The 13,302-nt window shown below is 38.8% G+C and overlaps 1 protein-coding gene across 1 annotated transcript; it reads left to right on the top strand.

The window, feature by feature from the left end:
- The first annotated feature begins 8 nt into the window (after window positions 1-8).
- On the top strand, window positions 9-3,794 carry LOC110861049 (zinc finger protein 2 homolog). The gene is made up of 7 exons (XM_022110160.2): window positions 9-145; window positions 401-765; window positions 1,056-1,338; window positions 1,414-2,139; window positions 2,218-2,523; window positions 2,602-2,680; window positions 3,252-3,794. Exons 1-7 carry the CDS (start codon window positions 24-26, stop codon window positions 3,669-3,671), a joined length of 2,301 nt encoding a protein of 766 aa, XP_021965852.2. The 5' UTR covers window positions 9-23; the 3' UTR covers window positions 3,672-3,794.
- The last annotated feature ends 9,508 nt before the right edge of the window (window positions 3,795-13,302 follow it).

Genomic DNA, 13,302 nt, shown 5'->3' with positions numbered 1-13,302 from the left:
TACGCTTGCTTTGCATAATCGACATGACAGAAAAATATTTTTTTCTCTTTGTTCATTTCTTCATGCGTTTGCATTTTCCAATGCATTTGAGACAAATCAGTGGCACGGAATTTGATTCGGTCATCTGCTCAGTTTTGTCAACATTGTAACTTCAAACTTCAAACTTTTTCATTTTTTGAGTCCAGCATAATGATAATTCATATTTTGTATTTTTAAATTGTACAAAGATCGAGTACAATTTAATTAACTGCTGAATATAAGTTCAGTTAAAGGAAGATAATAATCATAATCATTAGTTTAATTCTGCTAAGATAGCCACAAAATTGGCGAAGTTTCTATACAGAAATTTATATATCTTTATTTACACTAAAATGTTTCTATAATAATTATTTTATTTCAGATTCGACATGGCCGACCAGCTCTGTCTCCTCTGTTTACGATCCTTTGACCTAGAAGAAGATACCAGCTCGGCGAATTTTCCCCCCGCAAAAATCCGGCTCGCGACATTGTGCCAATTGTTACGATCGAATTATAATGATAAAGCAGGTTATCCTCAATTTGAGGAGGACGAGACATGTCAGTTTTGTTCGAATTGTTATCCTCATGTCAGCCAAGTGGAAGAAAACCGGAAGCAGATAGTCCTCCTGGATGAAGAAATTGGGCGAAATGTTAACCAAATTCGAACCACAATTTTAAATTCTTCCTCTTTATCTCAAGAAGACGACAAAGTTATTGACATTCGAAATATTCTGCTTCGTCTGACGGGTTGGTTTTGATTTTGGATTAAATTTTATTTAAATGCTTATTTGATGGCAATTCACACAGTCCTTAATAACTTTGTAAAATCCGTAAATCTGTAAACTTACAAACTGTTACAAATTATGAGCTGAGGAAAATTTGCTTACAGATTTGTGTAAACTTACTTAGATCTAGGGTTTCTGTTTATTTTGTAAAGTTTTTAAATTATTTTACAAAAAATTATGGATTTTACAAAGTTACCAAAGACTGCTTGAATTGTGCATTTATTTTATGACTAATTAATGTCTTATAATTAGCGGTGGAGGAGGAAGAAGACGAAAATTATGCACTGGACGAGTTCCAAGTCAAACTTGAGCCGGAAGTTGACCATGATAATGACGTTGATCCATTGGAGGATGGGGATTTCCATTTCGACTATTCGTCAAATAACCACCTTGGTCTCAAAGAAGAAGAAGACGACGACGAAGATGACGATTCTGCCTTTTGTATAACACCTTGTGCTCAAAATGAGTCAAACGTCGTCCCCAAATCAAGGCGCCGAAAGGGCACAAAGCGCAAGACACCAACTACACTAAAAAGGTAGCAACTTTAACTTGTACATATTCGTTTACAAATTATTTGTTCAGTTATATGCAAAAACTGTTCTGTTCCTAGAAAAACTAGGCCAGAAAAACGAAAATCGGATCAAAATGTAGAAACAGCACCTCCAAAACGAATCAAACAAGAATTTCCTCCCACCCTGGAAGCGACACGATCCTCCTCACGCATCAAAAATTCCACCCATCCTCTAAAAGACGTTAAAGAAAAACTTCCAACGAAAAAACCTCTTCAAAAATCTGCCCCCGATTTCCAATCATTAAATAATACAAAGTCTGAAGACCCAGATTGGACAGAAAACAATTCCTCCACGCCCAAGAATGAATCTCAAGGTCCTAAAAAGTTCATCGCTCGCTCCTTACCGAGCGCTCATTCCTACCCTTGTCCCGTCCCCGGGTGCTCGATTTCCTCCACCTCCAGCTTGAGAAGGGAGACCCACTTGAAGCGGAGTCATGGAGGTGGGGCTCACTTCCCGTGTCCCATCTGCGCCCAGAAGTTCGCCCGCCATTACTCCGTGGCCATGCATATGGCGAAAAGTCACGAAAAGGGAGAGAAAACCTTGGCCTGTGACAAATGTGGGAAGAAATTCTGTCACATTCAGAATTTGGAGAGACATTTGAAGTTTCATGAAATCGATGAATATAAACCTCTGGTTTGCCATGTATGTGATTTACGCTTCGAAGACGACACCAAGCTTGGCCAACATTTAGTCGTGCACAGTTCGAGACGCTATACATGCAGCCACTGTGGGAAGGGATTCGGTGAGAAGAAACCTTTGGATAGGTAAGAAGTTATCTTTGGTTAAATAATTTGCATCTAACCATAACAACTAATTTTTTTTGTCTTTTTTTTGTTTTTTAGACACATTCGCCTCGAGCACACGGGAGAACGGCCGGAAAAATGTGACCAGTGCGAGGAGTCATTCGTTGACAAGGTAGCCCTCACTCGTCACGTGGCCTACGTCCACACCGAGACCAAAGAACACGTCTGTCACATCTGTGGGAAAGGGTATCACCTCTTAAATGTCTTGAAGATGCATCTCAAACGACATGACGAAACGAGAAAGCGTGCTTGCGAAACGTGCGGTGAAATGTTTTTAGATATGTCTACCTTGCAATCGCATCGAGTCAAAGTGCACAACGAGGCGCCTGTGATTTGTGACGAGTGGTAAATTTTAACCTGAATGTTATAATTTAAATCTCAAGGGATTTAAATAAAATTAAATATGGGTGTTTTTAAATCTAGTGGGAAAGCCTTTGGCTCTAGAAACTCGTTACGAAAACATAAGTTGACCCATTTGGAAGTGAAGCCACACCAATGCAGTGTAAGATTTATAGATAATTGGCATACTTACGACAAATTTCGCGTATTACGAAAATTGTGAAATTTTCATAATATCTGATATCTTGTAAAATGTTTGTTGGATTTTTGTTCCAAATTTTAAGTACCAGCAAATGTCATTTGTAACATGTCGCTAGATATTGGGCGTATTCATTACGACTACAAGTTCGCGTATTCGCGTCGTAACATAATTTTTAAAACAAATTGCTAACTAAAAATACTACTGTTCAGCCGATATTAATAGTCTGTAAAAATGCTGAAATGTTTCCTGGCAAATATTTCATAAACCAAATAACCTCTCAGAAAAATTTCCAAGGAATTTAGACTATTAATATTGGCTGAATAGTAGCGTTGCAGATGCACATGAATTTCCACGGCAAAACTTTTTGCCAATTTGCGAACTCGTAATGAATATCTCCAATTTGTTTGCTAAATGATTTGTAATACATAACGCATTGTCGTGAACACCCCCATTGTATTTTTACCTGTAAGAAATTTTAGTAATTACAAAACTGATACATATGTACAATTGAATTACATATTTTTTACTTTAGGTTTGTCAGGCTCGTTTCGGCGAGAAGAGACTACTCGACAGTCACATGAGGACGCACACGGGGGAACGGCCATATCCCTGCCCCCACTGCGAGATAGCGTTCAAGCAGAGAAAACATTTGGCCGTGCACGTCCAACGGTTCCACACGCCTGGCTACGTCGTCCCGATCCGCCATCCGTGCCCCCACTGCGACAAGGGCTACCCAACCAACTGCTACCTTCAGGCGCACATCCGTCAAGTCCACACGGGGGAGCGGCCCTTCGTCTGCGACCAGGCCGGGTGTGGAAAAGGGTTCGCGAAAAAGACGTCGCTCTACTTGCACTTGAAGGGTCATCATGGTCTCGTAATGGAGAAAAAGCGAATCCATGTACTGCCAAAAGGGAAGAGAAACGTGATTCCTTCCGTGGAGGAAAAATTGTGATTCTTTAAATTTACTTGTAATTGAAATAATCTTGTAAATGTATTGATTTATTACACGTTTTCGTTTTGCATATGTATGTATGTATGTAATAATAATAAATGTTTGTACTGGTTTCCACCAAGATTATTTGACTTATCACTCTGTTTATAAGATTACGACAAAAGTTAAATACCTACCAAATAAATTTTCATTTTTATGGTTTGCATAACAATGAATGAAACGAACAAACTGCATATTCAAAACAGCGCAATAATTTTTTTTAACGAAATTTTTGTCAGGAAGGTACAACGGTACGGGCTAATTATTTTTTACTTCGAATTGCCCCCCCCCCCCCTGCCGCCCAATCTGGAGAAGCATTTTTTCAGGCTATCCGTATTAGTGTTTCGCCATTGTTTTTGATTACTTTTTATTATCTCAAAAATCAACTCTACGAATTAATAAACTCAATTGTTTGCGTCCCCGGAATTCCGGGGGCACAAAATTTTGTTTTTACTACTCAAATTTGACTCAACTTTTACGGTCCACGTTGATATTAAGCTTTTAAAATAAATCACTACGGATTATATTTGCACAACCACTAAAGAATTTTAATGCGTTGAATTACCCTTGCAAATAAAGCTCTTCAAAGGACACCTGGAGGGTTTAGTTTTATAATTAATTGCCCGTATTTTTCAGTTAAGCTCATTCTGAGGGTTATTGCCGCAGAAATGTCCAGTTATTTCCAGATCCGTCCTTATATTTCGCCACTAGGAGACCATAAATTTGGCCTGGGTGCAATTATGGTTGCAATTTAGGTACATATTTATATTATAAATTGCATCATTCGCATTATGATTGTGCGATTCTTATTGATCCTCAAGTAATCCTTTCAGGTAGGGAATTAGCGTGCTAATTGTTTGCCAAATTGTGATCTTGACAATCGTAATTGTTTGTTTCATAATATTTTATTGCTTTGTTTTTCGTTTTCCATTGTTATAAATGGTTACATAAAAATATGTTGCATACGAATTAAATATTTGCTACACATTGGTTACTAAATAGTCTATTTATCTCAGTCTCAAAGTCATTAGTCTGTTAATTTGGGTAAATCATGAACTAATTAACTACTACAAGGGTTACATGTAAGGCTACCAAAGGGTGGGGTTTGTTGAGACAATGTTCACTATCACTCTCCACAAGGCAAATATGGGCGAAATATGGGCGAATTATTGATCAAGGCGAATGAAATTATGGCCCCGATGAGAGATCCACCCTGCGTCACGGCGCCACACCAGAGCAGCCCACTTTTCCCGTTAGATTCGAACAGTAACGTCGCCACGGAGAGGCGACGTAGGTGAAAAGGGCGATTACGATGATCCAAACTGCAATCTAATAAGAAAAAAATCTCAATTTCCCCACTAAAAAATTCAAAACCTCAATCTACCCCCTCTACTCATAAATTTGCATATTTAACATCCACTTACAATCATAACTTCCCCCGTCCCCGTCCCCACGAGCGGCGGACTGGGACTTTCTAACGCCAAATAGCAGATCCACCCCGTAAAAAAGACCGACGCCCCGGCCGCGCCCAACGCCAACTTGAAGCTCCACACCGGCACGAACAGCGCCACGACGCAGACCACAGGATTGATCATGTTCGACAAGGCGACGGCCAAGTGGTACGGCACGTTCCCGTACGGCGTTCCCGAAAAGGATTGAATTGAAGGAAAGGCCCCAAATTCCCAGAAACAGATGTAGCCCTGGAGCATGAGCAAGTAGAGGAAGCTCGTTTTCGGCTGGCGGAGCAGGACTGAAAGCGGGGTGCAACCGGTGGGTGGGGCTTCTTCATTTTCCTCCAGCGTTTCGGACAGTGTAGGTAAGGGGGCGGGTTTTTGATGAGTACTTTTGGTCATCTCAATTGACCCCAGTGACCCACGGGGCATGATTTCCAGCATAGAGAGGCGTTTCGGACCCTCGTGTGGCGGTGGCGTCCCCTTCTCCCAACTTTCTGAGACTGTCGCTAAATTTAAGGATTTGTGCGCACTTTTCGCGCTTCCAATAGATCCGAGTGACCCCCGAGACATAATTTTGATCATGGAAAGGCGTTTCTCGTGTGGCGCTGGCGTCTCTTTCTCCAAATTTTCTGACACGGTCGCCAAGTTGAACGATTTATGTAAACTTTTAGCGCTTCCAATTGATCCGCGTGACCCACGCGACATAATTTTGATCATTGAGAGACGCCTAGGTTCAACTGTGAGATGGTCGTGGTCGTGGTATCGGGGCAGGCTGAGATTGTCATGGGGTGTTTCGATATCGAACTCTTCTTCGAGAACGGTTTGCGACACTTTTCGTGCATTTTTCGTCACCTCTTTTTTCGTCATGAACAGGGTATTCCGACCTGGGTTTTAATGGGTTGGGTTTTATTGGGTTTTAATGGGTTTTAATGGGTTGTAAATGAATAAAACCTACTGGGTTTTACCATGTTAAGTGGTTTTATTTGGGTTTTAATGGGTTTTATTGGGTTTTAATTGAGTTTTACCTTAAAACTAAATTCTAAAAGTTAAGTACATCTCCTATACGTTAGAAGACGTTATCTCAATTCATTCTAAAGCAGTTTATTTCATTACTATTCTAGTATATTAAAATTCGGAACAAATCAACAATTGACTCCATTATTTAGCATCACAGATTTCAAGTGTTATAAAACAAAAATAATTTCCGAATAGATAAAAATTCCTAATTATTTTTGTTAAGTTATTACTTAAAACTAATAAAACCCAATAAAACCCATTTAAACCCAATAAAACCCAATAAAACCCATTAAAACCCAAATAAAACCCAATTAACATGGTAAAACCCATTAAAACCCATGGGTTTTATAATTTTTGATTAAAACCCTGGGTTTTTCCGAACCCTGGCATGAGGACAAAGGCGACCAGACTGCCTAACACGAGGACGAAGAGGATGTAGAAAAAGACGTCGACGGAAAAGCGGGGCTGGGTTTGAGCGGGTTCAAGGCCGGGTTGTCCATCGGTCCGGTTTTGGCAGGCGGAGTCTCTTCCGACGCCTTGAATCAGGGCGACGGCTGAAGGGACGAGACCGCTCAGCCCTTCGCCGAGGAAGTACGAAGTGAGATACATTTCTTGAAATTGAGACATGAAAGGGAGGTAAAGGACGCGGCTGGAACAATCGACCAGGGCGAGGCAAGTGACGAGAGCTAAATAAAAATTAAGGGTAAAGTAAAACGGGGCTAAGATGAGAATTTGTAACAAAGTTTTTACACTTTGCGTAACCAACATCATTTTCGAAGTCACCCTTATCAAATAATTTGAACATTAACTAGCCATACCCACACCAATTATTAGAACAGTAGAGTCGCCATCATTTACATATTTATAAAAAACTTGATGACATAATCGTTCGAGATATGTAAAAAAAAATCCACTTTGATAAGTACTACACTAAATTCAGTTTTATTTTAACCGAAAGATAGACATATATGTTGGGTATGAGAGAAGGTAGATCAAATTATTTTTAAAAACTCATCAGAAATCAAGATTGTGTGAAAAAAAATTAACTAGTGTCCTGTCAATTTTACTTTTATGTACATATGGATCGCTGGGCTTCCAAAAATGAGCTGAAATTAATTCTTAATTTTTTCAGGGTCCATTAATTTTTTCAGCAATTTTTTAATTCCAGAAAATGAGCATAGAAAAGGAGCATCCTTAGTAGAACCAATATTGCATAAAATATGTGTGGTTTCGGACAAACACCCCTATTGCAAAATTTCATTGGCTAATTTTGCCAATTCTAACACCACCTAATTTTAAATTTTAACTTTCAACAAAACCAGTGCAAAACTAGATTAGAGTCACATAAAAGTGACCCAATACTATAACAACGGAGGATTAATAACCCACCCCTTCAGATTGTCGTGAGAATGTTTAATAATTATTCTCCAAAAATTAAAAGACTTATGTAATTAAAAATAAAATCTACAAAATACATAATTACTAAATAATTCATTAAAAAACGAATTCTCACCTAACAAGGCCGTCGATCGTTCCACCCCTCCCACGGGTGTCGTCTCCTCCCACAAATTCGCCAGCAAAACCGTGGTCACGAGACCAATCAGCATCACGACGTAGATTGCCCTCTTCTCCGTCACAATGTTGGGGGCCATCGAGTTGAGAAAAATGCACGAGAGTGGCCCCACATTCGCCAGCTGGACCATGACGGAGAGATACGACCCGATATTCCACCCCTCCGCAGGGCCAAGGCGAGCAGGGGCAACTGGACGAATAATCCTGCAAAACACGTTGCACAATTAGCACATATTTAGTCGCATTTTTTGTTCAACTTGCTCACCATTAATCGTAAGCCATGTCCCGATTCCGAAAAATACGGCTAAAATGTCGATATGATAGACGCGCTTGGGTTTAGTGGTGGGGGTTGGATCAAGGGCGTTGTTAATTTGATTCGCCATGGTTGAATTGAACTAGGGGGAAATTTGAGATAGATAATTGCGAAAATTAACTTGTGTCCTGTCGTGCAGGAGAAAGTGAAGTGGCGAAAAGTCACGGGAGTCAAGATGGGTATAGGTGGACATGCTTGACTTGCATAATTTGTGACGCACGGCTTGAATTATGCAAAAATAAGGGGATTTGTCCAATCCAATCCAAATTGGAATTGGTGCAGGTTAAGTGAACGGATTAGGTTGGGGGTTAACTACAAAAATCCAGATTTTACTGGTAAATGGATCCAGATTCGGCTGGAGGTGAGATAAGCTTGCAGAATGCAGACTGGGGACGATTGCGATTTACTTATGTATGTATCTGTAATTGGTGAATTGATATAGCGAGTTAGAGAACAAGGGGAGATGTGAGATTTATGCAGTATGTAAATTAATTTTTAGGCAGGTGTATTTATTTCAGCCCGATTTGTCACATTTCTAATTCCAAACATTGATTAAGAATACATTTATGTCAGAAAAATTGTATATTTCAAATTTCAATTCATGCCCATCATGCAATGCAAGTACATGCATGTATGTATGTAACTTAAATTACAATAGCGTGATCATTACATAAGTACAAGAACCACTCCATGGTGCAATTTCGCAACCAATGTGAAGTCGATAAGTTCAGTTAAGTGCAAGTTACGACTTCAGTGGGGGCATGGTGGTAGTTTTGTGTGAAATGGCGTTCCAAGCTGGCCGTACGGTTGAAGATAGATATGTATGTATTTATGACAACCATGTTTTTTTACCCTGGTGATTTTGGTGTACAATTTTCAGCGATATGTAGCTGGACCATCGGTTAATCAATTTGGTTTTAATTTACCATAAGCTGTTTAACTAAATATGTACGCAACTATTTTCACTAAAAATTCTTAAAAACTATGGTTTTTAGAGTTAAAAATATTTACGATGTTAAAAATAAATATATATATATATTGAAAATGGTTTTAGCCGTATTTTTCAAATTCGACCAAATTCTACAAAAATGTGGTACCTCCAAATATTGTCCATTTTAAAAATATTTATTGGAGTAAGCCGTACCATGACTGTTTTCAGGGCGGAAAAAAATCCATTACGCCGGCACTGTGACGTTGCTTAGCTGTACTTGCTAACATTAACCCCACCGTGGGTGGAATGTTAATCCAGTCCTTGATAAGACCAATCCGGACATAACTGGACTACGGACTAGAACTAACTGGCAGGTTTAGAGTTACTTTTGTATGGTCAGGGCAGGAGGGCCGAGGACATAATCCGTTATTTAAGTGAATTTTATGTAATGTACTTTGTTTAAGTGGATGATCATCTATCCCAATAAACAAGTACATATTCAATTTCGCATTATGCAAGCAACTGGATTTACTATGATCCCATCAATCGGGATTATCGTAAACTTGAAGTTTCTGTATTATCGAAAAAAGGTGTGCAAAATAGCCCAGGATTTTGTTAATCGACACGATGAAATTTATTTATTTATCGCTAGATATTTATTAACCATCGTAATTAAGCTACTTAATAGCTAAGTACATACTGACAACTGATAATCTTAGAACTAGCTTAGCCTTTTTATCTGCTGGTTTAACCTTCTACCAAAATTTCTAACCTTTCGAGTTTTGAAATTTTCACTATATTTATCTAAATATGTATTTCACCTTAAACTTGGGTTGAGCAAATATTTTTGCAATTCAACAGTCTTAAAATTTGCAACTATACTACATAGTACATCATAATTGATTTATTATGGGGTGAAAGGCCAGCCCTTTATAAGATCGTTATGTCCGTCCGTCTCTCTCATTACGCGTGAACGAGAAGACGTAGAAACTTGAGATTTTGAAAGTAAACTCTTAACGGCAAGGGGCAGGGCCAGTGCGAAGATGAGCAGTGTATAGGACACCCTTCAAGGTCAAAAACGGTCAGAAATGGTTAAATTTCAGATGCGTATCAATTTGAATGGAAATTTAACCTCAAATATTTCTCTCTCTTCTGCCACAGAGACGGAGTCCACCTCACCAAAAACCGGGCCAGACCCCATACCAGCCAACATGACCATGATCGAAGACCCCTTGTTGACCCTTAAGTCACTTCCCTTCGCCCAGGTCTAACTTTCAGAAGGCCCGTGTCCTACTCTTCGTGTCCCTGTCCCTCATTTGCTTCTCCCCTCCCACCCCAGACGTCCCCCTCCTCCATAAGAGACACTCCCTCTCCCCGCCAGATTCAGACTGCTGCACGCTCAACAAGCTATATACAGAGGGGTATATTTAGTAATTATGTATGTACATACATAAATATATTCATACATACATTTATATACCTACATTCACATATAATCCATAACTAAACGTTTTTAAGGTTTGGAATACTTGGATTTGCGTACACTGCTCGCCACTTAAAAAGGCATGCAGACTTGAATAATTTACTCATTTGCATATTCTACCAGTCATATGCCTTTGTAGATATGTACATATGTGCATATGTATGTACACGCCAATGCATTAGCGTGAATTAATTTTCACTCCGAGGAGATAGAGGCGGTACCCTAGCCGGACAGGATATTCGTTTAAACAATAATATATGTATATGTACCAACGCATGTAACCAAGGGAGGAAATTATACACAAATGAGAATCATATCGAGATATTTTCAACCATTTCTGACCTCGTTCACACGGTGACCGAGGTAGTACAGGTCAAGACGGGTATCATACAAACTGGTTCAGCATTCCGAATCTGTTTAAATTGACATGTTTTTTTTCTCTAATTCTAACCCCCACCCCCCGGTGGGAAATGGACATAGCTGTGTAGCTTTTTATGGTTTGTAGATAGTTCGTGACGCAGCTTACAGATTTTAATAATGCTACGCTGTTCAAAAGTTATGTCCAATCAAGTAGTTTACTTTACCGTATGGCCCCATCCCTTGTCATACCTAGATCACTTATGAATGGCTTATCTGACATAGATGACGCTGATGAATGATATGTTTAGAAAAAAAAACTAACTCGAAAAATTTGATTATCGTACTACCGTCGCCAGCGGCGTAGCCAGGACTGGGTGTTGGGGGGGGGGGCCCAGCCAAAAATTTTTTAAATTACCCTTTCTAGGCTTTAAATTTCTACGTTCACTCATTCACACTGTCTTAACGCAGGGTATAGATTCATTGTTACAAATTTCTTAACTTTAAGCGTCAAAAACCATTAACTATAGCACGCCATATTCAATGCTTGACCTAATAACGCCTTAAACATTTATTATATCTCTAGTAAACTGTGTGTGCCTAATTGATCCCAGTGGCTTTTTGGATGACAAAAAATTAGATCACACATTAACGTGGGTGTGTAAATTCTGGTTAAAGTTTGGTGGTACCAAGTGGCTTTAGCGCAAAGCGTGACACCTCAAGTGGTAGTGACCAGTTTAAAAATCAACCTTGTATTTCTTAGATAGCTTATTGTCCATTCAAAGATAAATTGCACGACAAAAGACGGGCAACATGGAAGGCTTAATAATAAAATTTTAAGGATTACTTAAATATCAAACTAAAATACCAAACTTGAGAAAAATTTGCTAAAAATCATCAACAAAGAGCTTAGCGCATGATCGGAATAATTGGTCCAAACTTTGGACTCAAGAGATTAAGGAACACTATAAAAGTTGTAAATTTATTCCGGCAACATTCATTTGTTGGCCCTCCCTCGAGGAAAAATCAGCTATAACTATTGATCCCGTCCATGTTTTTCGTTGAAGTTTTACCATAGGTGGAATGAAGATAAATGCTGATTAATAGCATTGTAGCTTTGAGATGCAGGTCTTAAATAGAAGCAGTAAATTCTAATTAAGTAAATTAAGTAATTAAGTAAATTCTTAAAAATTATTATAATGCTTATTTCGGATGCGCTGGAAAAAGTTCGTAGCAATGCGGGAAGAACAATTTTTCCAAGGATGTAAAATGACCTGAACAATTCAAAATAGAGATGAGTTGAGCAGCGGTTTTCAAAAGCCCGGCTCGCCCAATCACGGTTCGCAAAAAGCTCGACTCAGGAAAAACTCGAAAAAGCGCGACTCAAAAAAATCTTGGCAAGCTCAGTTGAACCGAGCCGAGCACGAGCCAGCTCGGTTCAGCTGAGCCATTGTCTCACCTCTAAACCAAAATAATCTCACAGTCTCACATACCAGACAAAGACTGACTCTTCTCAAATTTCATGAGATAACTTATAGTTCTTGTCCAAATTATGCAAGGGAGTATAACAACGTAAAATGGGTTAAATTGGGTTAAATGAAAATCATATCAAGGTAGCCCATTGTCGTGAAACCCAATAATCTGCATTGTATGGTCGCACAACTTACAACTTAATCGAAAAAAATCATGTGCCCCCACAAAATATTGACATCCGCGTTCCATTTACGTCAATGCTATGAAAAAGGTGATTTTTTATTGGGAAATTGTTTCCATGGAAAATTTTTCTAAAAAATTCGCAGAGTATGTGTGTGAAAAAAATATCACAGAAAGTATCGCAAAAATCTGACTACGCAGCAGTCTCACAAAAGAGGTCCCTAAACTTAAAAAACGGAGATAAATCGCAGATAATGTCCCAAAGAAGGGAGATAAAAAGTGAAAATTTCATGCGTGCGCATCCGTGACATTTTTTAAAAAAATGAGTTTTGTAATATCTGCAGTTTCGAATAAGAAACATTTTGTTTGCAGGGAAAAATGGTACTGGATTAAATTTACACCTTTTGCGTATGTCCAATAAGAAGCTTGGCGACGAAGTTTACAATATTTTTTGACTAAAAAAGTCAGGGACATTTGAATGAAAAATTAAAAACTAAACGACGAATTAAATACACACGCCTCACATTCAAACCCGGTATCCAGATTTATCTTCGCATCATAAGTATCGTAAAATAGCATACAAATCAAAAACGAAACATTAAGCTTCATAAAAACCGTGAGCTTATGATGGAAGACTTGAAGTGGTTTTCTCCGATTTTGACCGGACAAATTTTAAACACTTCGAGCTCAGAAATAATCTTTTTGCATTTTCTTGAATGCGTGTAGTTTCCCGTTTGCCCGAATTTTTAACCAAAATCAGGATTTTTCAACACGCTGTAACTTTTCCAATTTTAACCCAATTACAATTCTGG

The sequence above is a fragment of the Folsomia candida genome, unplaced genomic scaffold (assembly GCF_002217175.1).
Source record: "Folsomia candida strain VU population unplaced genomic scaffold, ASM221717v1 Fcan01_Sc037, whole genome shotgun sequence".
Lineage (NCBI taxonomy): Eukaryota > Metazoa > Arthropoda > Collembola > Entomobryomorpha > Isotomidae > Folsomia > Folsomia candida.
Note: the sequence above shows the minus strand (reverse complement) of the source record. Positions and strands in the feature narration are given on the sequence as shown.

Bases quoted from the DNA above. Each gene is read 5' to 3' on its own strand.
- LOC110861049 (XM_022110160.2), top strand. From the start codon at position 24: ATGACAGAAAAATATTTTTTTCTCTTTGTTCATTTCTTCATGCGTTTG. The intron at 146-400 runs GTAACTTCAAAC...ATTTTATTTCAG, and splicing joins TGCTCAGTTTTGTCAACATT to ATTCGACATGGCCGACCAGC. The intron at 1,339-1,413 runs GTAGCAACTTTA...TTCTGTTCCTAG, and splicing joins ACACCAACTACACTAAAAAG to AAAAACTAGGCCAGAAAAAC.